Genomic DNA, 27,731 nt, shown 5'->3' on the forward strand with positions numbered 1-27,731 from the left:
TTGTGTCCCCTGTCCCCAGATGTCACCCATCGAGGACCAGGACGAGGGCCCCATGGGGTGACCCTGGGGGTGTCCCCTGACCCTTTGTGTCCCCTGTCCCCAGACGTCACCCATCAAGGGCCAGGACGAGGGCCCCATGGGGTGACCCTGGGGGTGTTGGGGTCTCCCGGGGGTGTCCCCATTGTCCCCTGACCCTTTGTGTCCCCTGTCCCCAGACGTCACCCATCAAGGGCCAGGACGAGGACCCCATGGGGTCTCCCAATGGTGTCCCCATTGTCCCCTGACCCTTTGTGTCCCCTGTCCCCAGATGTCACCCATCGAGGGCCAGGACGAGGACCCCATGGGGTCTCCCGGGGGTGTCCCTACTGTCCCCTGACCCTTTGTGTCCCCTGTCCCCAGATGTCACCCATCGAGGACCAGGACGAGGGCCCCATGGGGTGACCCTGGGGGTGTCCCCTGACCCTTTGTGTCCCCTGTCCCCAGATGTCACCCATCAAGGGCCAGGACGAGGACCCCATGGGGTCTCCCGGGGGTGTCCCCATTGTCCCCTGACCCTTTGTGTCCCCTGTCCCCAGACGTCACCCATCAAGGGCCAGGACGAGGACCCCATGGGGTCTCCCGGGGGTGTCCCCATTGTCCCCTGACCCTTTGTGTCCCCTGTCCCCAGACGTCACCCATCAAGGGCCAGGACGAGGACCCCATGGGGTGTCCATGGGGTGTCCCCATTGTCCCCTGACCCTGTCCCCTGTCCCCAGACGTCGGCCATCGAGGGCCAGGACGAGGACCCCATGGGGTGACCCTGGGGGTGTCCCCACTGTCCCCTGACCGTGTCCCCTGTCCCCAGACGTCGCCCATCGAGGGCCAGGACAAGGGCCCCATGGGGTCTCCCAGGGGTGTCCCCACTGTCCCCTGACCATGTCCCCTGTCCCCAGACGTCGCCCATCGAGGGCCAGGACGAGGACCCCATGGGGTGACCCTGGGGGTGTTGGGGTCTCCCGGGGGTGTCCCCATTGTCCCCTGACCCTTTGTGTCCCCTGTCCCCAGATGTCACCCATCGAGGGCCAGGACGAGGACCCCATGGGGTCTCCCAATGGTGTCCCCACTGTCCCCTGACCGTGTCCCCTGTCCCCAGATGTCACCCATCGAGGGCCAGGACAAGGGCCCCATGGGGTGACCCTGGGGGTGTTGGGGTGACCCTGGGGGTGTCCCCTGACCCTTTGTGTCCCCTGTCCCCAGATGTCACCCATCGAGGGCCAGGACAAGGGCCCCATGGGGTCTCCCAGGGGTGTCCCCACTGTCCCCTGACCCTTTGTGTCCCCTGTCCCCAGACGTCGCCCATCGAGGGCCAGGACGAGGACCCCATGGGGTGACCCTGGGGGTGTTGGGGTGACCCTGGGGGTCTCCCATGGGTGTCCCCACTGTCCCCTGACCCTTTGTGTCCCCTGTCCCCAGACGTCACCCATCGAGGGCCAGGACGAGGACCCCATGGGGTGACCCTGGGGGTGTCCCCACTGTCCCCTGACCCTTTGTGTCCCCTGTCCCCAGACGTCACCCATCGAGGGCCAGGACAAGGACCCTATGGGGTCTCCCAATGGTGTCCCCACTGTCCCCTGACCCTTTGTGTCCCCTGTCCCCAGATGTCACCCATCAAGGGCCAGGACGAGGACCCCATGGGGTGACCCTGGGGGTGTCCCCACTGTCCCCTGACCCTTTGTGTCCCCTGTCCCCAGATGTCACCCATCAAGGGCCAGGACAAGGGCCCCATGGGGTCTCCCAGGGGTGTCCCCACTGTCCCCTGACCCTTTGTGTCCCCTGTCCCCAGATGTCACCCATCAAGGGCCAGGACGAGGACCCCATGGGGTGACCCTGGGGGTGTCCCCACTGTCCCCTGACCCTTTGTGTCCCCTGTCCCCAGATGTCACCCATCAAGGGCCAGGACAAGGGCCCCATGGGGTCTCCCGGGGGTGTCCCCACTGTCCCCTGACCCTTTGTGTCCCCTGTCCCCAGACGTCGCCCATCGAGGGCCAGGACGAGGACCCCATGGGGTGACCCTGGGGTGTTGGGGTCTCCCGGGGGTGTCCCCACTGTCCCCTGACCCTTTGTGTCCCCTGTCCCCAGATGTCACCCATCAAGGGCCAGGACGAGGGCCCCATGGGGTGACCCTGGGGGTGTTGGGGTCTCCCGGGGGTGTCCCCATTGTCCCCTGACCCTTTGTGTCCCCTGTCCCCAGATGTCACCCATCGAGGGCCAGGACGAGGGCCCCATGGGGTGTCCCAACTGTCCCCTGACCGTGTCCCCTGTCCCCAGACGTCACCCATCAAGGGCCAGGACGAGGGCCCCATGGGGTGACCCTGGGGGTGTCCCCTGACCCTTTGTGTCCCCTGTCCCCAGACGTCACCCATCGAGGGCCAGGACGAGGACCCCATGGGGTGACCCTGGGGTGTCCCCACTGTCCCCTGACCCTTTGTGTCCCCTGTCCCCAGACGTCGCCCATCGAGGGCCAGGACGAGGACCCCATGGGGTCTCCCAATGGTGTCCCCACTGTCCCCTGACCGTGTCCCCTGTCCCCAGACGTCGGCCATCGAGGGCCAGGACGAGGACCCCATGGGGTGTCCCTGGGGTGTCCCCACTGTCCCCTGACCATGTCCCCTGTCCCCAGACGTCGGCCATCGAGGGCCAGGACGAGGACCCCATGGGGTGTCCATGGGGTGTCCCCACTGTCCCCTGACCGTGTCCCCTGTCCCCAGACGTCGGCCATCGAGGGCCAGGACGAGGACCTGGGCCAGGAGGAGGTGGTGCAGCAGTGCATGCGCAACCAGGCCTGGCTGGAGCGGCTCTTCGACTCCTTCAGCGACCTCCTGGCGCAGGCACAGAGCAACTGCAAGTGACCCCCCCGGCACCGGGGACACCGGGACCCCCGGGACCCCCCGGGACCCCCCCGCGACCACCGGGACCCCCCCGGACCACCGGGACATCTGGGACCCCCCCAGGACATCTGGGACCTCCAGGAGCCGCAGGACACCCAGGGCACCCCTGGGACACCCCCAGGTCACCCCTGGGACATCCAGGACCACCGGGACCCCCCCAGGACATCTGGGACCTCCAGGAGCCACAGGACACCCAGGGCACCCCTGGGACATCTGGGACATCCAGGACCACCAGGACCCCCCCAGGACATCTGGGACCCCCCAGGACATCTGGGACCCCCCTGGGACATCTGGGACCCCCCAGGACATCTGGGACCCCCCTGGGACATCTGGGACATCCAGGACCACCAGGACCCCCCCAGGACATCTGGGACCCCCCCGGACCACCAGGACACCCCGGGACCCCCCAGGACATCTGGGACCTCCAGGAGCCGCAGGACACCCAGGGCACCCCTGGGACACCCCCAGGACCCCCAGGTCACCTCTGGGACATCCAGGACCACCGGGACCCCCCCAGGACATCTGGGACATCCAGGACCCCACGACACCCAGGGCAACGGGGACCACCAGGACCCCCCTGGACCACCGGGACCCCCCGGGACATCTGGGACCTCCAGGACCACCAGGACCCCCCCAGGACATCTGGGACCCCCCCAGGACATCTGGGACATCCAGGACCCCAGGACACCCAGGGCAACGGGGACCACCAGGACCCCCCTGGGACCACTGGCACCACCAGGACCCCCCCAGACCACCGGGACATCTGGGACATCCAGGACCCCCAGGTCACCCCTGGGACATCTGGGACCCCCCCAGGACATCTGGGACATCCAGGACCCCAGGACACCCAGGGCGACGGGGACCACCAGGACCCCCCCGGACCACCAGGACCCCCCAGGACATCTGGGACATCCAGGAGCCACAGGACACCCAGGACCCCCCCAGGACATCTGGGACCCCCCTGGACCACCAGGACCCCCCCAGGACATCTGGGACCCCCCCAGACCACCAGGACACCCAGGGACCCCCCAGGACATCTGGGACCTCCAGGACCCCAGGACACCCAGGGCACCCCTGGGACATCTGGGACATCCAGGACCACCGGGACCCCCCCAGGACATCTGGGACCCCCAGGACCCCAGGACACCCGGGGCAGTGGGGACCACCAGGACCCCCCGGAGCCCCCCGAGACCACCAGGACACCGGGGACCCCCCCGGGACATCTGGGACATCCAGGACCACCAGGACCCCCCCAGGACATCTGGGACCCCCCCAGACCACCAAGACCCCCCCAGGACATCTGGGACCTCCAGGACCCCAGGACACCCAGGGCAATGGGGACCACCAGGACCCCCCCTGGACCACCGGCACCACCAGGACCCCCCGGAGCCCCCCGAGACCACCAGGACACCGGGGACCCCCCCGGGACATCTGGGACATCCAGGACACCCCTGGGACATCTGGGACACCCCCGGGACCCCCAGGACACCCCGGGACCACCGAGACCCCCCGGGACATCTGGGACCCCCGGGACCCCAGGACCCCCAGGACACCCAGGAACCACCAGAGCATCTGGGACCCCCCCAGGACACCCCTGGGACACCTGGGACACCCCCGGACCACCAGGACCCCACTGGGACATCTGGGACCCCCAGGACACCCGGGACCCCCCCAGGGCATCTGGGACATCCAGGAGCTGCAGGACAACGGGGACCACCAGGACCCCCCTGGGACCCCCAGGACACCCCCGGACCACCAGGACCCCCCTGGGACACCTGGGACCCCGCAGACCACCAGGACCCCCCCAGGACCACCAGGACACCCTGGGACACCTCGGGACACCTGGGACCCCCCCAGGACCACCAGGACCCCCCCAGACCACCAGGACCCCCCCAGGACCACCAGGACACCCTGGGACACCTGGGACCCCCCCAGGACCACCAGGAAACCCCCCAGGGCATCCAGGACACCCAGGACCTTCAAGACCCCCAAGACATCACCCAGGACACTTTGGGACATCTGGGACCCCCCAGGATCCCCTGGGACCCCCCCAAGACATCTGGGACCCCCAGGACCCCCCAGGATCCCCCGGGACCACCAGGACCCCCCCTAGGACCCCCAGGACCCCCCAGGATCCCCCAGGACCACCAGGACCCCCCTGGGACACCTGGGACCTTGGGACCCCCAGGACCCCCCTAGGACCCCCAGGACCCCCCAGGATCCCCCGGGACCACCAGGACCCCCCCTGGGACCCCCAGGACCCCCCCTAGGACCCCCCAGGATCCCCCGGGACCACCAGGACCCCCCCTGGGACACCTGGGACCTTGGGACCCCCAGGACCCCCCTAGGACCCCCAGGACCCCCCAGGATCCCCTGGGACCATGGGGACACCTGGGACCCCCCCACCATGGGGACCCCCCCCAGGGACAGGGACAAGGGGGTGGGGACAACCCCCCCAGAACAAAGATGGAGCCCCCAATATGGGGGTGACCCCCCCACCATGGGGATCCCCCCCACCACCATGGCCCCCCCCCACCCATAGGGCCCCCCCCATAGGGTCACCACCCCCACTTTGGAAACACAGCCCCCCCCCCCCAGTATTGGGGACCCCCCCCCCAATTAAACACAGGGACCCCCCAGAAATGGGGACAAACCCCAATGGGGGGGGGTGACCCCTCTTTTTGGGGGGGGCCCCCCTTATTTATATATATGTGTATAAATGTCTATTTAGAGCCCCCCCCCCCCACTCTCTGCCCGGATGCCTGGGTCCCTTTTCAAATGGGGGGGGGACCCGAACGCCTGGGTCCCTTTAGCAATGGGGGGGGGGGTCCCAGACACCTGGGTCCCTTTAGCAATGGGGGGGGGTCCCGGACGCCTGGGTCCCTTTTGCAATGGGGGGGCCCGGACGCCTGGGTCCCTTTTGAAATGGGGGGGGTCCCGGATGCCTGGGTCCCTTTTGAAATGGGGGGGGCCCAGACGCCTGGGTCCCTTTTGCAGTGGGGGGGTCCCGGATGCCTGGGTCCCTTTAGCAAGGTGGGGGTGTCACCCGAACGCCTGGGTCCCTTTTGCAATGGGGGGGCCCGGACGCCTGGGTCCCTTTAGCAATGGGGGGGGGTCCCGGACGCCTGGGTCCCTTTTGCAATGGGGGGGCCCGGACGCCTGGGTCCCTTTTGAAATGGGGGGGGGCCCGGATGCCTGGGTCCCTTTTGAAATGGGGGGGGCCCAGACGCCTGGGTCCCTTTTGCAGTGGGGGGGTCCCGGATGCCTGGGTCCCTTTAGCAAGGTGGGGGTGTCACCCGAACGCCTGGGTCCCCTTTGCAATGGGGGGGTCCCGGACGCCTGGGTCCCTTTTGCAGTGGGGGGGGCCCGGACGCCTGGGTCCCTTTAGGAAGGTGGGGGTGTCACCCGAACACCTGGGTCCCTTTTGAAATGGGGGGGGGCTCAGACGCCTGGGTCCCTTTTGCAATGGGGGGGCCCGGACGCCTGGGTCCCTTTAGCAATGGGGGGGGCTCAGATGCCTGGGTCCCTTTTGCAATGGGGGGGCCCGAACGCCTGGGTCCCTTTTGAAATGTGGGGGGGCCCGGATGCCTGGGTCCCTTTTGAAATGGGGGGGGGCTCAGACGCCTGGGTCCCTTTTGCAGTGGGGGGTCCCGGACGCCTGGGTCCCTTTTGCAATGGGGGGGCCCGAACGCCTGGGTCCCTTTTGAAATGTGGGGGGGCCCGGATGCCTGGGTCCCTTTTGAAATGGGGGGGGGCTCAGACGCCTGGGTCCCTTTTGCAGTGGGGGGTCCCGGACGCCTGGGTCCCTTTAGCAATGTGGGGGGGTCCCGGACGCCTGGGTCCCTTTTGCAGTGGGGGGGTCCCGAACACCTGGGTCCCTTTTTGGGGCGCCCCCCCATGTGTGTCCAGGGTTAAAGCGGTGGGGGGGGGGCACAGAACTCCTGGGTCCCTTTGTCCCCCCCATAGGGACCAACGTGTCCCCCCCCAGGCTCCTGTATATATGGGGGGGGGGGGGGCACAAAAGGGGTCACACCAAGTTGGGGGGGGGGGGAATCACCATCACCCCCCCCCCCGTGCTATTTATTGCCAAGTCCCCCCCCCCAAATCCATCCCAATTTGGGGGGGGGGGGGAGTTCAAGGAGGGTCCTCCCCACCCCCCCCCATCCATCCCAATTTGGGGGGGGTCCAGGGGGTCCCCGCCCCCCCCGGGTTGTATATAATGTATAGGCTCAGATCTCTATGTATCATAATATAGCCGGGTTTGCCCCTCCCCCCCCCGGCTCAAATCCCCCCCTCCCCCATCCATTTGCCACCCCCCCCCCCACCCCCACCCCCCCTCCCCATCCCCCCCCTCCCCCCCCATTCTGTTCCGTTTGGGTTTTTTAATTATTATTATAATTATTATTATATATATTGGGGGTCACCCCCCCCCCCCCATCCACCCCCTCCCCCCCCTCCCCTCCCCCACCCCGGGGGGGCCCTGGGGGGGTGGGGTCCCCCCGCCCCCCCCTTTTCTACGGTGTTCGTGTCGTGGGTGTTGCCGAGACCTTTTTATCGTTCATGGGCTCCGGGTGCTTCTTTGGGGGGGGGGGGGGTGTCATGTGACTTGGGGGGGGGGTGTCAGGTGACTGGGGGGGGGGCTCAGGCTTGGGGGTCACAGCTTTGGGGGGTCTCATGGCTTGGGGGGGGTCACATGACTTGGGGGGGGGTCAGAGTTGGGGTCACGTGACTTTGGGGGGGGTCTGATGACTTTGGGGGGCTCAGACTTGGGCTCACGTGACTTTGGGGGGTGTCACATGACTTGGGCTCAGACTTGGGGTCACATGACTTGGGGGGGTTTCATGGCTTGGGGGGGGTCACATGACTTGGGGGGGGTCAGAGTTGGGGTCACGTGACTTTGGGGGGGGTCTGATGACTTTGGGGGGCTCAGACTTGGGCTCACGTAACTGGGGGGGTCACATGACTTCGGGGGGCTCAGACTTGGGCTCACGTGACTTTGGGGGGTGTCACATGACTTGGGCTCAGACTTGGGGTCACATGACTTGGGGGGGTTTCATGGCTTGGGGGGGTCACATGACTTGGGGTCTCATGGCTTGGGGGGGCTCAGATATTAGGGGTAACATGACTTGGGGGGGGCTCAGATATTGGGGGGCTCAGACTTGGGGTCACATGACTTGGGGGGGGGTCACATGAGTTGGGGGGCTCAGACTTGGGGTCACATGACTTGGGGGGGTCACATGACTTGGGGGGGGCTCAGACTTGGGGTCACATGACTTGGGGGGGTCTCATGGCTTGGGGGGGTCACATGACTTGGGGGGCTCAGACTTGGGGTCACATGACTTGGGGGGGGTTCTCATGACTTGGGGGGGCTCAGACTTGGGGGGGCTCAGACTTGGGGTCACGTGACTTGGGGGGGTCTCATGGCTTGGGGGGCTCAGACTTGGGGTCACATGACTTGGGGGGGTTCTGATGACTTGGGGGGCTCAGACTTGGGGTCACATGACTTGGGGGGGGGTCACATGAGTTGGGGGGCTCAGACTTGGGGTCACATGACTTGGGGGGGTCACATGACTTGGGGGGGCTCAGACTTGGGGTCACATGACTTGGGGGGGGTCTCATGGCTTGGGGGGGGTCACATGACTTGGGGGGCTCAGACTTGGGGTCACATGACTTGGGGGGGGTTCTCATGACTTGGGGGGGCTCAGACTTGGGGGGGCTCAGACTTGGGGTCACGTGACTTGGGGGGGGTCACATGAGTTGGGGGGCTCAGACTTGGGGTCACGTGACTTTGGGGGGGGTCACATGACTTGGGGGCTCAGACTTGGGGTCACATGACTTGGGGGGGTTCTCATGACTTGGGGGGCTCAGACTTGGGGGTCACGTGACTGGGGGGGTTCAGACTTGGGGGTCACATGACTTGGGGGGGGGCTCTGATGACTTGGGGGACTCAGACTTGGGGGTCACGTGACTTTGGGGGGGTCTCATGGCTTGGGGGGGGCTCAGATATCGAGGGCTCAGACTTGGGGGTCTCTGATGACTTGGGGGGGGGCTCATATTGGGGGGGTCACACGATTTGGGGGGGGGTCTCTGATGACTTGGGGGGCTCAGACTTGGGGGTCTCTGATGACTTGGGGGGGGGGCTCATATTGGGGGGGGGCCACACGATTTGGGGGGGGGTCTCTGATGACTGGGGGGCTCAGACTTGGGGGTCTCTGATGACTTGGGGGGGGGGCTCATATTGGGGGGGGTCACACGATTTGGGGGGGGGTCTCTGATGACTTGGGGGGCTCAGACTGGGGGTCTCCCAGCGGTTGAAGGCGCTTTAATGGTATTGACAGTGGGGGGGGGGGGCGGGTGACCCCAAAACCCGTGACACGGGGGGGTGGGGGGGGGGAGGGGGTGCGTGTCCCCTCCCCAGAGTGGGGGGGTGGGGGGGGTTGGGGGTCAGGGGGGGTTGGGGGGGGGGTGGGGTCAGATGGGGGCGCAGGGGCAGCGGGGGGCGGGACTTTTCGCGCGGGGGGGGGCGGGGGGGAGCGGGGGCGGTTTCTGCTGCTCCCGGAAGCGCCTGCGGGGGGGGTGACGTCAGCGGCCACGCCCACTTGATGGCCCCGCCCACGTGAGCGGCCGCGCCCAGCCGATGACCACGCCCACCGTGGACCCCACCCAACCAGCGATCCTGCACATACGATGGCTCCGCCCACCCCGTGGCTCCGCCCACCCCATGGCCCCACCCACCCCGGCCAGGCTCGACGGCCCCGCCCACCTGCCGGCCCCACCCACTCGATGCCCCCGCCCACCCCATGGCCCCGCCCACCTGCCGGTGCTGCCCACCCCATGGCCCCGCCCAAGCAATGATCCCGCCCACCCCACGGCCCCGCCCACTCAATGGCCCCGCCCCCTCTATGGCCCCGCCCACCAAGCCATCCCACCCGCTCGATTGCCCCACCCACTCCATGCCCCCGCCCACCCGATGGCCCTGCACACCCTTTCCCCGCCCACCACATGGCCCCACCCACTCCATGCCCCCGCCCACCTCATGGCCCCGCCCACCCGATGGCCCTGCCCACCCTTGACCCCGCCCACCACATGGCCCCACCCACTCCATGCCCCCGCCCACCCCGTGGCCCCGCCCACCCAGTCATCCCGCCCACCCCATGGCCCCGCTCCCTCCATGGCCCCGCCCACCCCGTGGCCACGTCCACCCCATGGCCCCACCCACAACCATGCCCCCACCCACTCCGTGGCTCCGCCCACCTTACAACACCGCCCACCCCATGGCCCCGCCCACCCAGTCATCCCACCTGCTCTATTGCTCCGCCCGCTCAATGGCCCCTCCCCCTCCATGTCCCAGCCCCCTCCATGGCCTCGCCCACACTGTGGCCCCGCCCACCCCGTGGCCCCGCCCACCCAGTCATCCCGCCTGCTCTGTGGCCCCGCCCACCCCGTGGCCCCGCCCACCTCATGGCCCCACCCACCCAGTCATCCCTCCTGCTCTGCGGCCCCGCCCGCTCAATGGCCCCGCCCACCCCGTGTCCCCACCCACAACCATGCCCCCACCCACTCCGTGGCCCCGCCCACCTTACAACACCGCCCACCCCATGGCCCCGCCCACCCCATGGTCCTTCTCCCTCCATGGCCCCGCCCGCCCCGTGGCTCCGCCCACAACCATGCCCCCGCCCACCTTACGACACCACCCACCCCATGGCCCCGCCCACCCCATGGCCCCATCCACCCAGTCATCCCTCCTGCTCTGTGGCCCCGCCCCCTCCCTGGCCCCGCCCCCTCCCTGGCCCCGCACACCCCCTGGCCCCGCACACCCCCTGGCCCCGCCCACCCCTTGCCCCCGCCTACGCCGTGGCCCCGCCCACCCCATGGCCCCGTCCACCCAGTCATCCCTCCTGCTCTGTGGCCCCGCCCCCTCCCTGGCCCCGCCCATCCCGTGGCCACGCCCACCCCTGGCCCCGCCCACCCCCTGGCCCCGCCCACCTGACGTCGCGCACCCGCCCCTCGAAGGCCTCGTCCACGTTTTCCCGCGTCCGCGCCGACGTCTCCAGGTAGCGTCCACCTGGGGACAATGGGGGGACAATGGGGGACACAGTGGGGGACACAATGGGGGACACCATGGGGGACACACAGCCAGGGACAGCGCCTCCCCACGGCCCACCTGGGGACATCATGGGGACAATGGGGGGGACACAGTGGGGGACACAATGGGGGACACAATGGGGGACACAATGGGGGCACAATGGGGGACACAATGGGGGACACCATGGGGGACACAACGGGGGACACAATGGGGGACACAATGGGGGCACAATGGGGGACACAATGGGGGACACAATGGGGGACACACAGCCAGGGACAGCGCCTCCCCACGGCCCACCTGGGGACATCATGGGGACAATGGGGGGGACACAATGGGGACACAATGGGGGACACAATGGGGCGGACACAATGGGGGACACAATGGGGGACACAATGGGGGACACAATGGGGGACACACAGCCAGGGACAGCGCCTCCCCACGGCCCACCTGGGGACATCATGGGGACAATGGGGGGGACACAAAGGGGGACACAATGGGGGACACAATGGGGGACACAGTGGGGGACACAACGGGGGACACAATGGGGGACACAATGGGGACACAATGGGGGACACAATGGGGGACACACAGCCAGGGACAGCGCCTCCCCACGGCCCACCTGGGGACAATGGGGGGGACAATGGGGGACACAGTGGGGGACACAGTGGGGGACACAATGGGGGACACACAGCAAGGGACAGCGCCTCCTCACGGCCCACTGGGGACAATGGGGACAATGGGGGGACACAATGGGGGACACAGTGGGGGACACAGTGGGGGACACAACGGGGGACACAATGGGGGACACAATGGGGGACACAACGGGGGACACAATGGGGGACACAATGGGGACACAATGGGGACAATGGGGACAATGGGGGGACACAATGGGGGACACAGTGGGGGACACAGTGGGGGACACAACGGGGGACACAACGGGGGACACAATGGGGGACACAACGGGGGACACAATGGGGGACACAATGGGGGACACAATGGGGGACACAATGGGGGACACACAGCCAGGGACAGCGCCTCCTCACGGCCCACCTGGGGACACCATGGGGACAATGGGGGGGACACAATGGGGGACACAGTGGGGGACACAGTGGGGGACACAACGGGGGACACAATGGGGGACACAATGGGGGACACAACGGGGGACACAATGGGGGACACAATGGGGACACAATGGGGACAATGGGGACAATGGGGGGACACAATGGGGGACACAGTGGGGGACACAGTGGGGGACACAACGGGGGACACAACGGGGGACACAATGGGGGACACAACGGGGGACACAATGGGGGACACAATGGGGGACACAATGGGGGACACAATGGGGGACACACAGCCAGGGACAGCGCCTCCTCACGGCCCACCTGGGGACACCATGGGGACAATGGGGGACACAATGGGGGGCACAATGGGGGACACAATGGGGGACACAGTGGGGACACAATGGGGACACAATGGGGGACACAATGGGGGACACACAGCCAGGGACAGCGCCTCCTCACGGCCCACTGGGGACAATGGGGACAATGGGGGGGACACAATGGGGGACACAGTGGGGGACACAGTGGGGGACACAGTGGGGGACACAATGGGGACACAATGGGGACACAATGGGGACACAATGGGGGACACACAGCCAGGGACAGCGCCTCCTCACGGCCCACCTGGGGACAATGGGGACAATGGGGGGGACACAATGGGGGACACAATGGGGGACACAACGGGGGACACAGTGGGGGACACAATGGGGACACAATGGGGGACACCATGGGGGACACAGTGGGGGACACAATGGGGGACACAATGGGGGACACAATGGGGGACACACAGCCAGGGACAGCGCCTCCCCACGGCCCACCTGGGGACATCATGGGGACACAATGGGGGACACAATGGGGGACACAATGGGGGACACAACGGGGGACACAATGGGGACACAATGGGGGACACAATGGGGGACACACAGCAAGGGACAGCGCCTCCTCACGGCCCACTGGGGACAATGGGGACAATGGGGGACACAATGGGGGACACAATGGGGCGGACACAATGGGGGACACAATGGGGGACACAATGGGGGACACAGTGGGGGACACAATGGGGACACAATGGCGGACACACAGCCAGGGACAGCGCCTCCCCACGGCCCACCTGGGGACAATGGGGGGGACACAATGGGGGACACAATGGGGACACAATGGGGACACAATGGGGACACAATGGGGGACACAATGGGGGACACACAGCCAGGGACAGCGCCTCCCCACGGCCCACCTGGGGACATCATGGGGACAATGGGGGGGACACAAAGGGGGACACAATGGGGGACACAATGGGGGACACAGTGGGGGACACAATGGGGGACACAATGGGGGACACAACGGGGGACACAATGGGGACACAATGGGGGACACAATGGGGGACACACAGCAAGGGACAGCGCCTCCTCACGGCCCACTGGGGACAATGGGGACAATGGGGGACACAATGGGGGACACAATGGGGCGGACACAATGGGGGACACAATGGGGGACACAATGGGGGACACAGTGGGGGACACAATGGGGACACAATGGCGGACACACAGCCAGGGACAGCGCCTCCCCACGGCCCACCTGGGGACAATGGGGGGGACACAATGGGGGACACAATGGGGACACAATGGGGACACAATGGGGACACAATGGGGGACACAATGGGGGACACACAGCCAGGGACAGCGCCTCCCCACGGCCCACCTGGGGACATCATGGGGACAATGGGGGGGACACAAAGGGGGACACAATGGGGGACACAATGGGGGACACAGTGGGGGACACAATGGGGGACACAATGGGGGACACAACGGGGGACACAATGGGGACACAATGGGGGACACAATGGGGGACACACAGCAAGGGACAGCGCCTCCTCACGGCCCACTGGGGACAATGGGGACAATGGGGGGGACACAATGGGGGACACAGTGGGGGACACAGTGGGGGACACAATGGGGGACACAATGGGGGGCACAATGGGGGACACAATGGGGGACACAACGGGGGACACGATGGGGGACACGATGGGGGACACTCAGCATGGGGACACAATGGGGGGGACACAACCAATATGGGGACATAATGGGGGCGACACGCCCAACATGGGGACACAATGGGGGGGACACTCAGCATGGGGACACAACCAACATGGGGACACAATGGGGGGGACACAGCATGGGGACAAAATGGGGGGGACACAACCAATATGGGGACATAATGGGGGACACACCCAACATGGGGACACAATGGGGGGGACACAACCAATATGGGGTCACAATGGGGGGGACACAATGGGGGGGACACCCAACATGGGGACACAAGAGGGGAGGGGACACAACCAATGTGGCCAACAATGGGGGTCCCACTGGGGTCTGGGTTGGGGGTCCCATGGGGGTCCTGTGGGGTCTGGGTTGGGGGTCCCATTGGGAGTCCCATTGGGGTCTGGGTTGGGGGTCCCGTTGGTTGGGGGTTCCATGGGGGTCTGGGTTGGGGGTCCCATTGGGGGTCCGGTTGGGGTCCAGGTTGGTTGTGGGTCCCATGGGGGTCTGTGTTGGGGGTCCCTTGGGGGTCTGGGTTGGGGGTCTCATTGGTTGGGGGCCCCATTGGTTGGGGGTCCCATGGGGGTCCTGTGGGGTCTGGGTTGGGGGTCCCATTGGTTGGGGGTCCCATGGGGGTCCTGTGGGGGTCTGGGTTGGGGGTCCCATTGGTTGGGGGTCCCATGGGGGTCTGGGTTGGGGATCACATTGGTTGGGGGTCCCATTGGGGGTCCAGGTTGGTTTGGGGGTCCCATTGGGGTCTGGGTTGGGGATCACATTGGTTGGGGGTCCCATTGGTTGGGGGTCCCATTGGTTGGGGGTCCCATGGGGGTCCTGTGGGGGTCTGGGTTGGGGGTCCCATGGGTTGGGGGTCCCATTGGTTGGGGGTCTCATTGGTTGGGGGTCCCATTGGTTGGGGGTCTGGGTTGGGGGTCCCATTGGTTGGGGGTCTCCTTGGTTGGCGTCCCATGGGGGTCTGTGTTGGGGGTCCCTTGGGGGTCTGGGTTGGGGGTCCCATTGGTTGGGGGTCTCATTGGTTGGGGGTCCCATTGGGGGTCCAGGTTGGTTTGGGGGTCCCATTGGGGTCTGGGTTGGGGATCATATTGGTTGGGGGTCCTGTTGGGGGTCCCATTGGTTGGGGGTCCCATGGGGGTCCTTTGGGGGTCTGGGTTGGGGGTCCCATTGGTTGGGGGTCCCATTGGTTGGGGGTCCTGTGGGGTCTGGGTTGGGGGTCCCATTGGTTGGGGGTCCCATGGGGGTCCTGTGGGGTCTGGGTTGGGGGTCCCATTGGTTGGGGGTCCCATGGGGGTCCTTTGGGGGTCTGGGTTGGGGGTCCCATTGGTTGGGGGTCCCATGGGGGTCCTTTGGGGGTCTGGGTTGGGGGTCCCATTGGGGTCCCGGTTGGTTTGGGGGTCCCATTGGGGTCTGGGTTGGGGGTCCCGTTGGTTGGGGTCCCATGCGGGTCTGGGGGTCCCATGTGGGTTGGGCTGTGGGTCTGTGTGGGTCCCGTGTGGGTCCCGTGTGGGTCCAGGCTGTGGGTCCGGGCTGTGGGTCCCGTGTGGGTCCCATGTGGGTTGGGCTGTGGGTTCCATGGGGGTCCCATGTGGGTCCCGTGTGGGTCCCCTGTGGGTCTGGGTTGTGGGTCCCATGTGGGTCTCGTGGGGGTCCCGTGTGGGTCTGGGCTGTGGGTCCCGTGTGGGTCTGGGTTGTGGGTCCCGTGTGGGTCTGTATGGGTCTGTGTGGGTTGGGCTGTGGGTCCGTGTGGGTCCGTGTGGGTCTGGGCTGTGGGTCTGGGTTGTGGTTCCCATGTGGGTCCTGTGTGGGTCCCGTGGGTGTCCCATGTGGGTCTGGGCTGTGCGTCCCGTGTGGGTCCCGTGTGCGTCCCATGTGGGTCCCGTGTGGGTCTGGGCTGTGGGTCCTGTGTGGGTCCGTATGGGTCCGTGTGGGTCCCGTGTGGGTCCGTGTGGGTCCGTGTGGGTCCGTATGGGTCCCGTGTGGGTCCGTGTGGGTCCGTGTGGGTCCTGTGTGGGTCCTGTGTGGGTCCCGTGGGTGTCCCATGTGGGTCTGGGCTGTGCGTCCCGTGTGGGTCCATGTGGGTCCGTGTGGGTCCGTGTGGGTCCATATGGGTCCCGTGTGGGTCCGTGTGGGTCCGTGTGGGTCCTGTGTGGGTCCTGTGTGGGTCCGTGTGGGTCCCGTGTGGGTTGGGCTGTGGGTCCCATGTGGGTCCCGTGTGGGTCCTGTGTGGGTCCATGTGGGTCCGTGTGGGTCCGTATGGGTCCCGTGTGGGTCCGTGTGGGTCCGTGTGGGTCCCGTGTGGGTCCGTGTGGGTCCGTGTGGGTCCCGTGTGGGTCCGTGTGGGTCTGTGTGGGTCCCGTGTGGGTCCGTGTGGGTCCGTCTGGGTCCCGTGTGGGTCCGTGTGGGTCCCGTGTGGGTCCCGTGTGGGTCCGTGTGGGTCCGTGTGGGTCCCGTGTGGGTCCGTGTGGGTCCGTGTGGGTCCCATGGGGGTCCCGTGTGGGTCCGTGTGGGTCCCGTGTGGGTCCCGTGTGGGTCCCATGGGGGTCTGGGCTGTGGGTCCCGTGTGGGTCCGTGTGGGTCCCGTGTGGGTCTGGGCTGTGGGTCCCGTGTGGGTCCCGTGTGGGTCCCGTGTGGGTTGGGCTGTGGGTCCCGTGTGGGTCCATGTGGGTTGGGCTGTGGGTCCCGTGGGGTCCTGTGTGGGTCCCGTGTGGGTCAGGCTGTGGGTCTGGGTTGTGGGTCCAGGCTGTGGGTCCGTGTGGGTCCCCTGTGGGTCTGGGCTGTGGATCCATGTGGGTCCCATGGGGCTCCCATGTGGGTCTGGGCTGTGGGTCCTGTGTGGGTCCGTGTGGGTCAGGCTGTGGGTCCGTGTGGGTTGGGCTGTGGGTCCCGTGTGGGTCTGGGCTGTGGGTCCCGTGTGGGTCCCGTGTGGGTCCATGTGGGTCCGTGTGGGTCCGTATGGGTCCGTGTGGGTCCCGTGTGGGTTGGGCTGTGGGTCCCATGTGGGTCCCGTGTGGGTCCCATGTGGGTCCCGTGTGGGTCTGGGCTGTGGGTCCTGTGTGGGTCCGTGTGGGTTGGGCTGTGGGTCCCGTGTGGGTCTGGGCTGTGGGTCCCGTGTGGGTCCGTGTGGGTCCACGTGGGTGGGGCTGTGGGTCCCATGGGGGTTGAGCTGTGGGTCCCGTGTGGGTCTGGGCTGTGGGTCCCATGGGGGTCCCGTGTGGGTCCCATGTGGGTCTGGGCTGTGCGTCCCATGTGGGTCCTTTGTGGGTCCCATGTGGGTTGGGCTGTGGGTTCCATGGGGGTCCCGTGTGGGTCTGGGCTGTGGGTCCCGTGTGGGTCCCATGTGGGTTGGGCTGTGGGTCCCGTGTGGGTCTGGGCTGTGGGTCCCGTGTGGGTCCCATGTGGGTTGGGCTGTGGGTCCTGTGTGGGTCCCCTGTGGGTCTGGGTTGTGGGTCCCATGTGGGTCCCATGTGGGTCTCGTGGGGGTCCCGTGTGGGTCTGGGCTGTGGGTCCCGTGTGGGTCTGTATGGGTCTGTGTGGGTTGGGCTGTGGGTCCGTGTGGGTCCGTGTGGGTCCGTGTGGGTCTGGGCTGTGGGTCTGGGTTGTGGTTCCCATGTGGGTCCTGTGTGGGTCCCGTGGGTGTCCCATGTGGGTCTGGGCTGTGCGTCCCGTGTGGGTCCTGTGTGGGTCCGTGTGGGTCCGTGTGGGTCCCGTGTGGGTCCGTGTGGGTCCGTGTGGGTCCGTGTGGGTCCCGTGTGGGTCCCGTGTGGGTCCGTGTGGGTCCGTGTGGGTCCGTATGGGTCCCGTGTGGGTCCGTGTGGGTCCCGTGTGGGTCTCGTGTGGGTCCGTGTGGGTCCGTGTGGGTCCGTGTGGGTCCCGTGTGGGTCTCGTGTGGGTCCGTGTGGGTCCGTGTGGGTCCCGTGTGGGTCCCATGTGGGTCCCGTGTGGGTCTGGGCTGTGGGTCCTGTGTGGGTCCGTGTGGGTCCATGTGGGTGGGGCTGTGGGTCCCATGGGGGTTGAGCTGTGGGTCCCGTGTGGGTCTGGGCTGTGGGTCCCATGGGGGTCCCGTGTGGGTCCCATGTGGGTCTGGGCTGTGCGTCCCATGTGGGTCCTTTGTGGGTCCCGTGTGGGTTGGGCTGTGGGTTCCATGGGGGTCCCGTGTGGGTCCCGTGTGGGCCCCGTGGGGGTCTGGGTTGTGGGTCCCATGTGGGTCAGGCTGTGGGTCCCTTGTGGGTCCCTTGTGGGTCCCATGGGGGTCTCGTGGGGGTCCCATGTGGGTCCGGGCTGTGGGTTCCATGGGGGTCCTGTGTGGGTCCCGTGTGGGTCCCATGGGGGTCCCGTGTGGGTCCCGTGTGGGTTGAGCTGTGGGTCCCATGTGGGTCGGGCTGTGCGTCCTGTGTGGGTCCCGTGTGGGTCAGGCTGTGGGTCCCGTGTGGGTCCGTGTGGGTCCATGTGGGTGGGGCTGTGGGTCCCATGGGGGTTGAGCTGTGGGTCCCCTCGTTCCCCAGCAGCACGGCCGGGACGTCACCGCGGTCCTGGACGCGCAGGATGTGCCCCAGCAGCCCCGGGACAGCTGGGAACTGGGGGTCACACTGGGGGTCACACTGGGGGTCACACTGGGGGGTCACACTTGGGGGTCACACTGGGGGGTCACACTTGGGGGTCACGGTCCCTGCCCCACAGGATCTGCCCCAGCAGCCCCGGCACAGCTGGGAACTGGGGGTCACACTTGGGGGTCACACTTGGGGGTCACACTTGGGGGTCACGCTCCCTGCCCCACAGGTCAGTGGGTTCAGGGTGGGTTTGGGGGTGCAATGGGGGGTCAGTGGGTGCAATGGGGGGGTTTGGGGGTGCAGGGTGGGTTTGGGGGTGCAATGGGGGGTCAGTGGGTGCAATGGGGGGGTTTGGGGGTGCAGGGTGTGTTTGGGGGTGCAATGGGGGTCAGTGGGTGCAATGGGGGGTTTGGGGGTGCAGGGTGGGTTTGGGGGTGCAATGGGGGGTCAGTGGGTGCAATGGGGGCTTTGGGGGTGCAGGGTGGGTTTGGGGGTGCAATGGGGGGTCAGTGGGTGCAGGGTGGGTTTGGGGGTGCAGTGGGGGGGTCAGTGGGTGCAATGGGGGCTTTGGGGGTGCAGGGTGGGTTTGGGGTGCAATGGGGGGTCAGTGGGTGCAATGGGGGCTTTGGGGGTGCAGGGTGGGTTTGGGGGTGCAATGGGGGGTCAGTGGGTGCAGGGTGGGTTTGGGGGTGCAGTGGGGGGGTCAGTGGGTGCAATGGGGGCTTTGGGGGTGCAGGGTGGGTTTGGGGTGCAATGGGGGGTCAGTGGGTGCAATGGGGTGTTTGGGGGTTCAGGGTGGTTTTGGGGGTGCAATGGGGGGTCAGTGGGTGCAATGGGGGGGACCCAGGCGTCCGGGGGACCCCCACTCACTGTCCAGGTGCGCGGGGACCCCGCCCACGGAGCAGAGCTTGGAGTACGAGTCCTCCAGCGTGGGGGCGTAGGAGGGGACGAAGTACGACTGGGGGGGCAGGGAGGGACCCAGGCGTCCGGGTGAATGAGGAGGGACCCAGGCGTCCGGGTGTCTGAACCCCAAATGTGGGGGGACCCAGGCGTCCGGGTGTGCAAACCCCAGATGAGGAGGGACCCAGGCGTCCGGGTGTCTGAACCCCAAATGTGGGGGGACCCAGGCGTCCGGGTGAATGAGGAGGGACCCAGGCGTCCGGGTGCGCACCCCCCCCCAAAGTGACAGAAGGACCCAGGCGTCCGGGTGTGCAACCCCCAATGAGGAGGGACCCAGGCGTCCGGGTGTCTGAACCCCAAATGAGGAGGGACCCAGGCGTCCGGGTGTATGAACCCCAATGAGGAGGGACCCAGGCGTCCGGGTGTGCAACCCCCAATGAGGAGGGACCCAGGCGTCCGGGTGCACAACCCCCAATGAGGAGGGACCCAGGCGTCCGGGTGCACAACCCCCAATGAGGAGGGACCCAGGCGTCCGGGTGTGCAAACCCCAGATGAGGAGGGACCCAGGCGTCCGGGTGTATGAACCCCAATGAGGAGGGACCCAGGCGTCCGGGTGTGCAACCCCCAATGAGGAGGGACCCAGGCGTCCGGGTGCACAACCCCCAATGAGGAGGGACCCAGGCGTCCGGGTGCACAACCCCCAATGAGGAGGGACCCAGGCGTCCGGGTGTGCAAACCCCAGATGAGGAGGGACCCAGGCGTCCGGGTGTCTGAACCCCAAATGAGGAGGGACCCAGGAGTCCGGGTGTATGAACCCCAAATGAGGAGGGACCCAGGCGTCCGGGTGTCTGAACCCCAAATGAGGGGGGACCCAGGCGTCCGGGTGTGCAACCCCAATGAGGAGGGACCCAGGCGTCCGGGTGAATGAGGAGGGACCCAGGCGTCCGGGTGTGCAAACCCCAGATGAGGAGGGACCCAGGAGTCCGGGTGTCTGAACCCCAAATGAGGGGGGACCCAGGCGTCCGGGTGTCCGAACCCCAAATGAGGAGGGACCCAGGCGTCCGGGTGTCCGAACCCCAATGAGGAGGGACCCAGGCGTCCGGGTGAATGAGGAGGGACCCAGGCGTCCGGGTGCGCACCCCCCCCCAAAGTGACAGAAGGACCCAGGCGTCCGGGTGTGCAACCCCCAATGAGGAGGGACCCAGGTGTCCGGGTGTGCAAACCCCAGATGAGGAGGGACCCAGGCGTCCGGGTGTGCAACCCCCAATGAGGAGGGACCCAGGTGTCCGGGTGTGCAACCCCCAATGAGGAGGGACCCAGGTGTCCGGGTGCGCAAACCCCAAATGAGGAGGGACCCAGGCGTCCGGGTGTGCAACCCCCAATGAGGAGGGACCCAGGCGTCCGGGTGCGCAAACCCCAAATGAGGAGGGACCCAGGCGTCCGGGTGTGCAACCCCCAATGAGGAGGGACCCAGGCGTCCGGGTGCGCAAACCCCAATGAGGAGGGACCCAGGCGTCCGGGTGCGCAACCCCCAATGAGGAGGGACCCAGGCGTCCGGGTGTCTGAACCCCCAATGAGGGTGGACCCAGGCGTCCGGGTGTCCGAACCCCAAAGTGAAGAGGGACCCAGGCGTCCGGGTCACCCCCGAAATCAAGAGGGTCCCCCCCTCTGGTAATCTGGGATTTAGGGGGCCCCGGGTTGGGAGTCCCCAGTTTAGGGGTCGCGGTGTGGGGGTCCCATTTGGGGGTCCCGCTTTGGGGGTCCCTATGGGGGTCCCGTTTGGGAGGTCCCATTTGGGGGGGGGTCCCGTTTGGGGGGGTCGGTCGGTACCTGCACGAACCGGACGCTCAGCGCGCTCTTCCCGACTCCTCCGCCCCCCAGCATCACCAGACGGAGCCGTTCGGGGGGGGTCCCGGAGTCCCCGGAGACCCCGAAACCCCCGGACCCCCCGAACCCCGCGTTTCGCTCCATTCCCGGGCCGGTGGGCGGGGCCAGGCGTTAATCTATGCGAAACCCCGCCCCCCCCCCCGCGCGCCACCGCCTAATAAGGTGACCCGGGCCCGAGGGGGGCGTGGCCGATAGGGGGCGTGGCCACGCGGGGCGGGGGGCGTGGCCAAAAGAGGGAGCGTGTTTGTGAACTGGAGGCGACACCCAAAGAGCCCCAAACTGCCCCATTGCACCCCAAAATGGGGCTGGGATCCAGCACAGAGCACCCCAAAACATCCCCTGCACCCCCTGTCCCCCAGCACCCCAAAACCGCCCCATTGCACCCCAAAATGGGGCTGGGACCCAGCACAGAGCACCCCAAAACATCCCCTGCACCCCCTGTCCCCCAGCACCCCAAAACCGCCCCATTGCACCCCAAAATGGGGCTGGGATCCAGCACAGAGCACCCCAAAAACATCGGGGGCGCAGCCAAGAGGGAGCGCGGTTTATAAGGGTGTGGCCGAGACGGGGCGTGGCCAAAGGGGAGGCGTGGCCAAGATGGAGGCGTGGCCAACCGGGAGGCGTGGCCAACAGTGCTAGCAGTAATGCTGGGCAGTAGTGAGGGGGAGTGGCCAAGTGGCAGGCGTGGCCAATAGTGAGAACCGCTATGAGGTGGGCGGCGCCTCGTGGCCACGCCCACCCGTCCCGTTGCCCGGCAACGCTTGGCGCGGGGCGCGCCGGGAGCTGTGGTTGCCGGGTCCTCCCGGCCGCCAGGGGGCGCTCCCGGCGTGCCCCGCGCGGCCGAGCGGGTAAGATGGCGGCGGGGGCGGCCGGGCCCGTTCGGCCGCTCTAGGACGGGGGTAACGGGGCAAAACGGGGCAAAACGGGGGAAAATGGGGCAAAACGGGGGAAAACGGGGAGGAAAAGGGTGAACTGGGGGGGTGGAGGGGGGAGAAATGGCGCGGGATGGGGGTTTGGGGGCGGCGGGGGGGGTGTGGGGTGCGCTGAGGGGATCTGAGGTAAAAGGGCGGGAATTGGGGGGGGAAAGGGGGATTGAAGGATAAAAATGGGGCGGTGGGGGTGAAGTGGGGAGGGAAGGGGGGAAATGGGGGGGTAAAGGGGGGATTAGGGTAAAAATGGGAGGGTTGTGGGGAGAGAAGGGGATTTGGGGGGAGGAAATGGAGAATTGGGGTGAAAACGGGGGAATTGGGGGGGAAAGGGGGAATTGGTAAAGAATGGGGCAGGTTGGGGGGGGAAATTGGGGTGAATGGGGGGAAATTGGGGCAGAATGGGGGCGAAATTGGGGTGGAAAAGGGGGAATTGGATACAGAATGGGGCACATTGGGGTGGGAAGTTGGGGTGGAAAGAGGGGAAATTGGGGTGGAAAAGGGGGAATTGGGTAAAGAATGGGGCAGATTGGGGGGGGAAATTGGGATAAATGGGAAATTGGGGTGGAAAGGGGGGAAATTGAGGTGGAAAAGGGGGAATTGGGTACAGAATGGGGCAGATTGGGGTGGGAAATTGGGGTGGAAAGGGGGGAAATTGGGGTGGAAAAGGGGGAATTGGGTGAAGAATGGGGCAGATGGGGTGGGAAGTTGGGGAGAAAAGGGGGGAAGTTGGGGTTGAAAAGGGAAAATTGGGGTGGAAAAGGGGGAAAATTGGGGTGGAAAAGGGGGAATTGGGTGAAGAATGGGGCAGATGGGGTGGAAAATCGGGGTGGAAAGGGGGGAAATTGGGGTGAATGGGGGGAAATTGGGGCGGGAAAGGGGCAATTGGGTAAAGAATGGGGCAGATTGAGGTGGGAAATTGGGGTGAATGGGGGGAAGTTGGGGTGGAAAAGGGGGGAAGTTGGGGTGGAAAAGGGGGGAAATTGGGGTGGAAAAGGGGGAAGTTGGGGTGAAAAGGGGGGAAATTGGGGTGGAAAAGGGGGAATTGGGTACAGAATGGGGCAGATTGGGGTGGGAAATTGGGGTGGAAAGGGGGGAAATTGGGGTGGAAAAGGGGGAATTGGGTAAGGAATGGGGCAGATTGGGGTGGGAAATTGGGGCGGAAAGGGGGGAAATTGGGGTGGAAAAGGGGGAAGTTGGGGTGGAAAGGGGGGAAATTGAGGTGCAAAAGGGGGAATTGGGTCAGAATGGGACAGATGGGGTGGGAAATTGGGGTGAAAATTGGGGAAATTGGGGTGGAAAAGGGGGAATTGGGTGAAAAATGGGGCAGATCGGGGTGGGAAGTTGGGGTGAAAAGGGGGGGAGGGGGGGGGAAAGGGAGAAATTGGGGTGGAAAAGGGGGAAATTGGGGCGGAAAAGGGGGAAATTGGGGCGGAAAAGGGGGAATTGGGTAAAGAATGGGGCAGATTGGGGTGGAAAATTGGGGTGAAAAGGGGGGAAGTTGGGGTGAATGGGGTGAAATTGGGGTGGAAAAGGGGGGAAATTGGGGTGGAAAACGGGGAAGTTGGGGTGAAAGAGGGGAAATTGTCGTGGAAAAGGGGGAATTGGGTACAGAATGGGGCAGATGGGGTGGGAAATTGGGGTGAATGGGGGGAAATTGGGGTGGAAAAGGGGGAATTTAGTGAAGAATGGGGCAGATTGGAGTGGGAAATTGGGGTGAATGGGGGTAATTGGGGTGGAAAAGGGGAACCTTGGTAAAGAATGGGGCAGATTGGGGTGGAAAATTGGGGCAGAAAGGGGGAAATTGGGGCGGAAAAGGGGGAATTGGATAAAGAATGGGGCAGATTGGGGTGGGAAATTGGGGTGGAAAGGGGGGAAATTGGGGTGGAAAGGGGGAACTGAGTGGACATTGGGGTCCCCCCAGCTCAGCGGCCCATGGAGGAAGAGGAGGAGAAGCCGCGGCCCCCGGCGGGGCGGGAGGAGCCGGGGGGACCCGGAGAAGCCGGGGGGCGACCTGGGGGGGGGGCCCCCCCGGAGCCTGAGGGGCCCCTGAGCCCCGGCCAGGTCCTGGTGGTAAGAGAGTGACCCATGGAGGGGGGTGTGACCCATAGAGAGGGGTGTGACCCATAGAGGGGGGTGTGACCCATAGAGGGGGGGGTGTGATCTATAGAGGGGGGGTGTGACCCATAGATGGGGGGTGTGACCCATAGAGGGGGGTGTGACCCATAGATGGGGGGTGTGACCCATAGAGAGGGGGGTGTGACCCATAGAGGGGGGTGTGACCCATAGAGGGGGGTGTGACACATAGATGGGGGGTGTGACCCATAGAGGGGGGTGTGACCCATAGAGGGGGGGTGTGACCCATAGAGGGGGGTGTGACCCATAGATGGGGGGTGTGACCCATAGAGGGGGGTGTGACACATAGATGGGGGGTGTGACCCATAGAGGGGGGTGTGACCCATAGATGGGGGGTGTGACCCATAGAGGGGGGTGTGACACATAGATGGGGGGTGTGACCCATAGAGGGGGGTGTGACCCATAGAGGGGGGGTGTGACCCATAGAGAGGGGGGTGTGACCCATAGAGGGGGGTGTGACCCATAGAGGGGGGTGTGACCCATAGAGGGGGGGTGTGACACATAGATGGGGGATGTGACCCATAGAGGGGGGGTGTGACCCATAGAGGGGGGGTGTGACCCATAGAGGGGGGTGTGACCCATAGAGGGGGGGTGTGACACATAGATGCGGGGTGTGACCCATAGAGGGGGGTGTGACACATAGATGGGGGGTGTGACCCATAGAGGGGGGTGTGACCCATAGAGGGGGGTGTGACCCATAGAGGGGGGGTGTGGGCCATAGAGGGGGGGTGTGACCCATAGAGAGGGGGGTGTGACCCATAGAGGGGGGGTGTGACCCATAGAGGGGGGTGTGACCCATAGAGGGGGGTGTGACCCATAGATGGGGGGTGTGACCCATAGAGGGGGGAGTGTGATCTATAGAGGGGGGGTGTGACCCATAGATGGGGGGTGTGACCCATAGAGGGGGGTGTGACCCATAGGTGGGGGGTGTGACCCATAGAGGGGGGGTGTGACCCATAGAGGGGGGTGTGACCCATAGAGAGGGGTGTGACCCATAGAGGGGGGTGTGACCCATAGAGGGGGGGTGTGACCCATAGAGGGGGGGTGTGACCCATAGAGGGGGGGTGTGACCCATAGATGGGGGGTGTGACCCATAGAGGGGGGGTGTGACCCATAGAGGGGGGTGTGACCCATAGAGAGGGGGGTGTGACCCATAGAGGGGGGGTGTGACCCATAGAGGGGGGGTTGGGGGTTCTGTGACCCCCATATGGGGGTTTGAGGGGGTTCTGTGATCCCCATGTGTGGTTTGGGGGGGTTCTGTGATCCCCATATGGGGTTTGGGGGAGGTTGGGGGGTCTGTGACCCCCATATGGTCACAGAACCCCCCCAAACCCCCCTATTGGGGTCACAGACCTCCAACCCCCATATGGAGGTTTGGGGGGGCTTCTGTGACCCCCATAGGGGGATTTGGGGGGGATTCTATGTCCCCCTATGTGGGGATTTGGAGCTTCTGTGAGCCCCTGATGGGGATTTGGGGGTTTTGGGGGGGTTCTGTGACCCCCATATGGGGGTTTGGGGGGGTTCTGTGACCCCCGTATGGGGATTTGGGGCTTCTGTGAGGCCCTGATGAGGCTTTGGGGGGATTGGGGGGTTCTATGACCCCCATATGGGGGTTTGGGGGGGTTCTGTGATCCCGATATGGGGGTTTGGGGTGGTTCTATGACCCCCATATGGGGATTTGGGAGCTCTGTGACCTCCATATGGGGGTTGGGGGGTCCGTGACCCCCATATGGGGATTTGGGGGCATTATATGAGCCCCCATCTGGGGGTTTGGGGGAGATGGGGGGGTCTGTGACTCCCTGGGGGGGGTGGGGGTCTGTGCCCCCCTGACGGTTTTGGGGTCCCCCCTCTGTCCCCACAGAAGGCCCTGCAGCGCGTGGTTTGCGGCAGCTTCCCGGGCTGGGCCGGGGGCAAAGGTAGGGGGGGGGGCACCATCACGGGGGGGCTGGGGCTGTCCCCATGTCCCCCCCCATCCCTGGGGCTGTCCCCGTGTCCCCCACATTTATGGGGCTGGGGGGTCTGTCCCCCCCCATCCCTGGGTCTGTCCCCATGTCCCCCCCCATCCCTGGGGCTGTCCCCGTGTCCCCCCACATCCCTGGGGCTGTCCCCATGTCCCCCACATTTATGGGGCTGGGGGGTCTGTCCCCCCCCATCCCTGGGTCTGTCCCCATGTCCCCACACATCCCTGGGGCTGTCCCCATGTCCCCCACATCCCTGGGGCTGTCCTCGTGTCCCCCACATCCCTGGGGCTGTCCCCATGTCCCCCACATTTATGGGGCTGGGGGGTCTGTCCCCCCCCATCCCTGGGGCTGTCCCCATGTCCCCCCACATCCCTGGGGCTGTCCCCGTGTCCCCCCACATTCATGGGGCTGGGGGGTCTGTCCCCCCACATCCCTGGGGCTGTCCCCGTGTCCCCCACATCCCTGGGGCTGGGGGGTCTGTCCCCCCACATCCCTGGGGCTGTCCCCGTGTCCCCCACATCCCTGGGGCTGGGGTCTTGTCCCCCACATCCCTGGGGCTGTCCCCATGTCCCCCACATTCATGGGGCTGGGGGGTCTGTCCCCCCACATCCCTGGGGCTGTCCCCATGTCCCCCCACATCCCTGGGGCTGTCCCCATGTCCCCCCACATCCCTGGGGCTGTCCCCGTGTCCCCACACATCCCTGGGGCTGGGGGTCTGTCCCCCCACGTCCCTGGGGCTGTCCCCATGTCCCCCACATGCCTGGGTCTGGGGGGCTGTCCCCCTATGTCCCTGTCCCCCTATGTCCCTGTCCCCTATGTCCCTGTCCCCTATGTCACTGTCCCCATGTCCCTTTTCCCATCCCTGTCCCCCCATCCCTCCTTGTCCCTGTCCCCACATCTTGTCCCTGTTTCTCCATCCGTCCCATGTCCTCCTGTCCCCATATCCCTGTCCCCATGTCCCTCCATGTCCCTGTCCCCGCATCCCATCTCTGTCCCCCATCCCTCACCATGTTCTCTTGTCCCTGTCCCCATCGCTGTCCCCATGTCCCTCAATGTCCCTGTCCCCACATCCCATCCCTGTCCCCCCATCCCTCACCATGTCCTCTTGTCCCTGTCCCCATGTCCCTGTCCCCGTGTCCTGTCCCCTCATGCCATCTCTGTCCCCCCAGATGCCGTGAGGAAGAGGACGGTGCCGCTGCCACAGCGCTGGTGCTGGGGACCCCGTGCCGAGGGCGGCCCGGTCAGTATC

At 66.1% G+C, this 27,731-nt stretch overlaps 4 protein-coding genes across 6 annotated transcripts in view; 3 read left to right on the forward strand and 1 right to left on the reverse strand.

The window, feature by feature from the left end:
* The window catches only part of PRR12 (proline rich 12), a 59,205-nt gene extending 56,184 nt beyond the window's left edge, over nucleotides 1-3,021 (forward strand). Inside the window, 1 exon segment of the mRNA XM_071801176.1 lies at nucleotides 2,748-3,021. Within this exon segment, the coding sequence (XP_071657277.1) occupies nucleotides 2,748-2,888 (141 nt within the window). The 3' untranslated portion in view covers nucleotides 2,889-3,021.
* A 1,187-nt stretch (nucleotides 3,022-4,208) lies between these two features.
* Nucleotides 4,209-5,303, forward strand: LOC139826142 (uncharacterized). The gene has a single exon (XM_071801102.1). It carries the CDS (start codon nucleotides 4,262-4,264, stop codon nucleotides 5,195-5,197), a length of 936 nt encoding a protein of 311 aa, XP_071657203.1. The 5' UTR covers nucleotides 4,209-4,261; the 3' UTR covers nucleotides 5,198-5,303.
* A 4,073-nt stretch (nucleotides 5,304-9,376) lies between these two features.
* RRAS (RAS related) lies at nucleotides 9,377-21,543 on the reverse strand. The gene is made up of 4 exons (XM_071801055.1): nucleotides 21,403-21,543; nucleotides 19,543-19,630; nucleotides 10,914-10,992; nucleotides 9,377-9,492 (listed from the first exon to the last, which is right to left on the reverse strand). Exons 1-4 carry the CDS (start codon nucleotides 21,541-21,543, stop codon nucleotides 9,399-9,401), a joined length of 402 nt encoding a protein of 133 aa, XP_071657156.1. The 3' UTR covers nucleotides 9,377-9,398.
* Nucleotides 21,544-22,150: 607 nt separating this feature from the next.
* Nucleotides 22,151-27,731, forward strand: part of SCAF1 (SR-related CTD associated factor 1) — a 28,656-nt gene continuing 23,075 nt past the window's right edge. The window contains exons 1-4 of one of the 3 annotated variants that reach the window (XM_065859677.2): nucleotides 22,151-22,307; nucleotides 24,310-24,458; nucleotides 26,383-26,437; nucleotides 27,652-27,722. In XM_065859677.2, coding sequence (XP_065715749.2) covers nucleotides 22,166-22,307; nucleotides 24,310-24,458; nucleotides 26,383-26,437; nucleotides 27,652-27,722 — 417 coding nt within the window. In that variant the 5' untranslated portion in view covers nucleotides 22,151-22,165. Of the gene's footprint in view, nucleotides 22,359-24,309; nucleotides 24,459-26,382; nucleotides 26,438-27,651; nucleotides 27,723-27,731 lie in introns of all 3 variants that reach the window. The other 2 variants (XM_071801078.1, XM_071801079.1) reach the window with 2 other exon arrangements.

This window comes from Patagioenas fasciata, chromosome 35 (genome assembly GCF_037038585.1).
Source record: "Patagioenas fasciata isolate bPatFas1 chromosome 35, bPatFas1.hap1, whole genome shotgun sequence".
In the NCBI taxonomy this organism is placed as follows: domain Eukaryota; kingdom Metazoa; phylum Chordata; class Aves; order Columbiformes; family Columbidae; genus Patagioenas; species Patagioenas fasciata.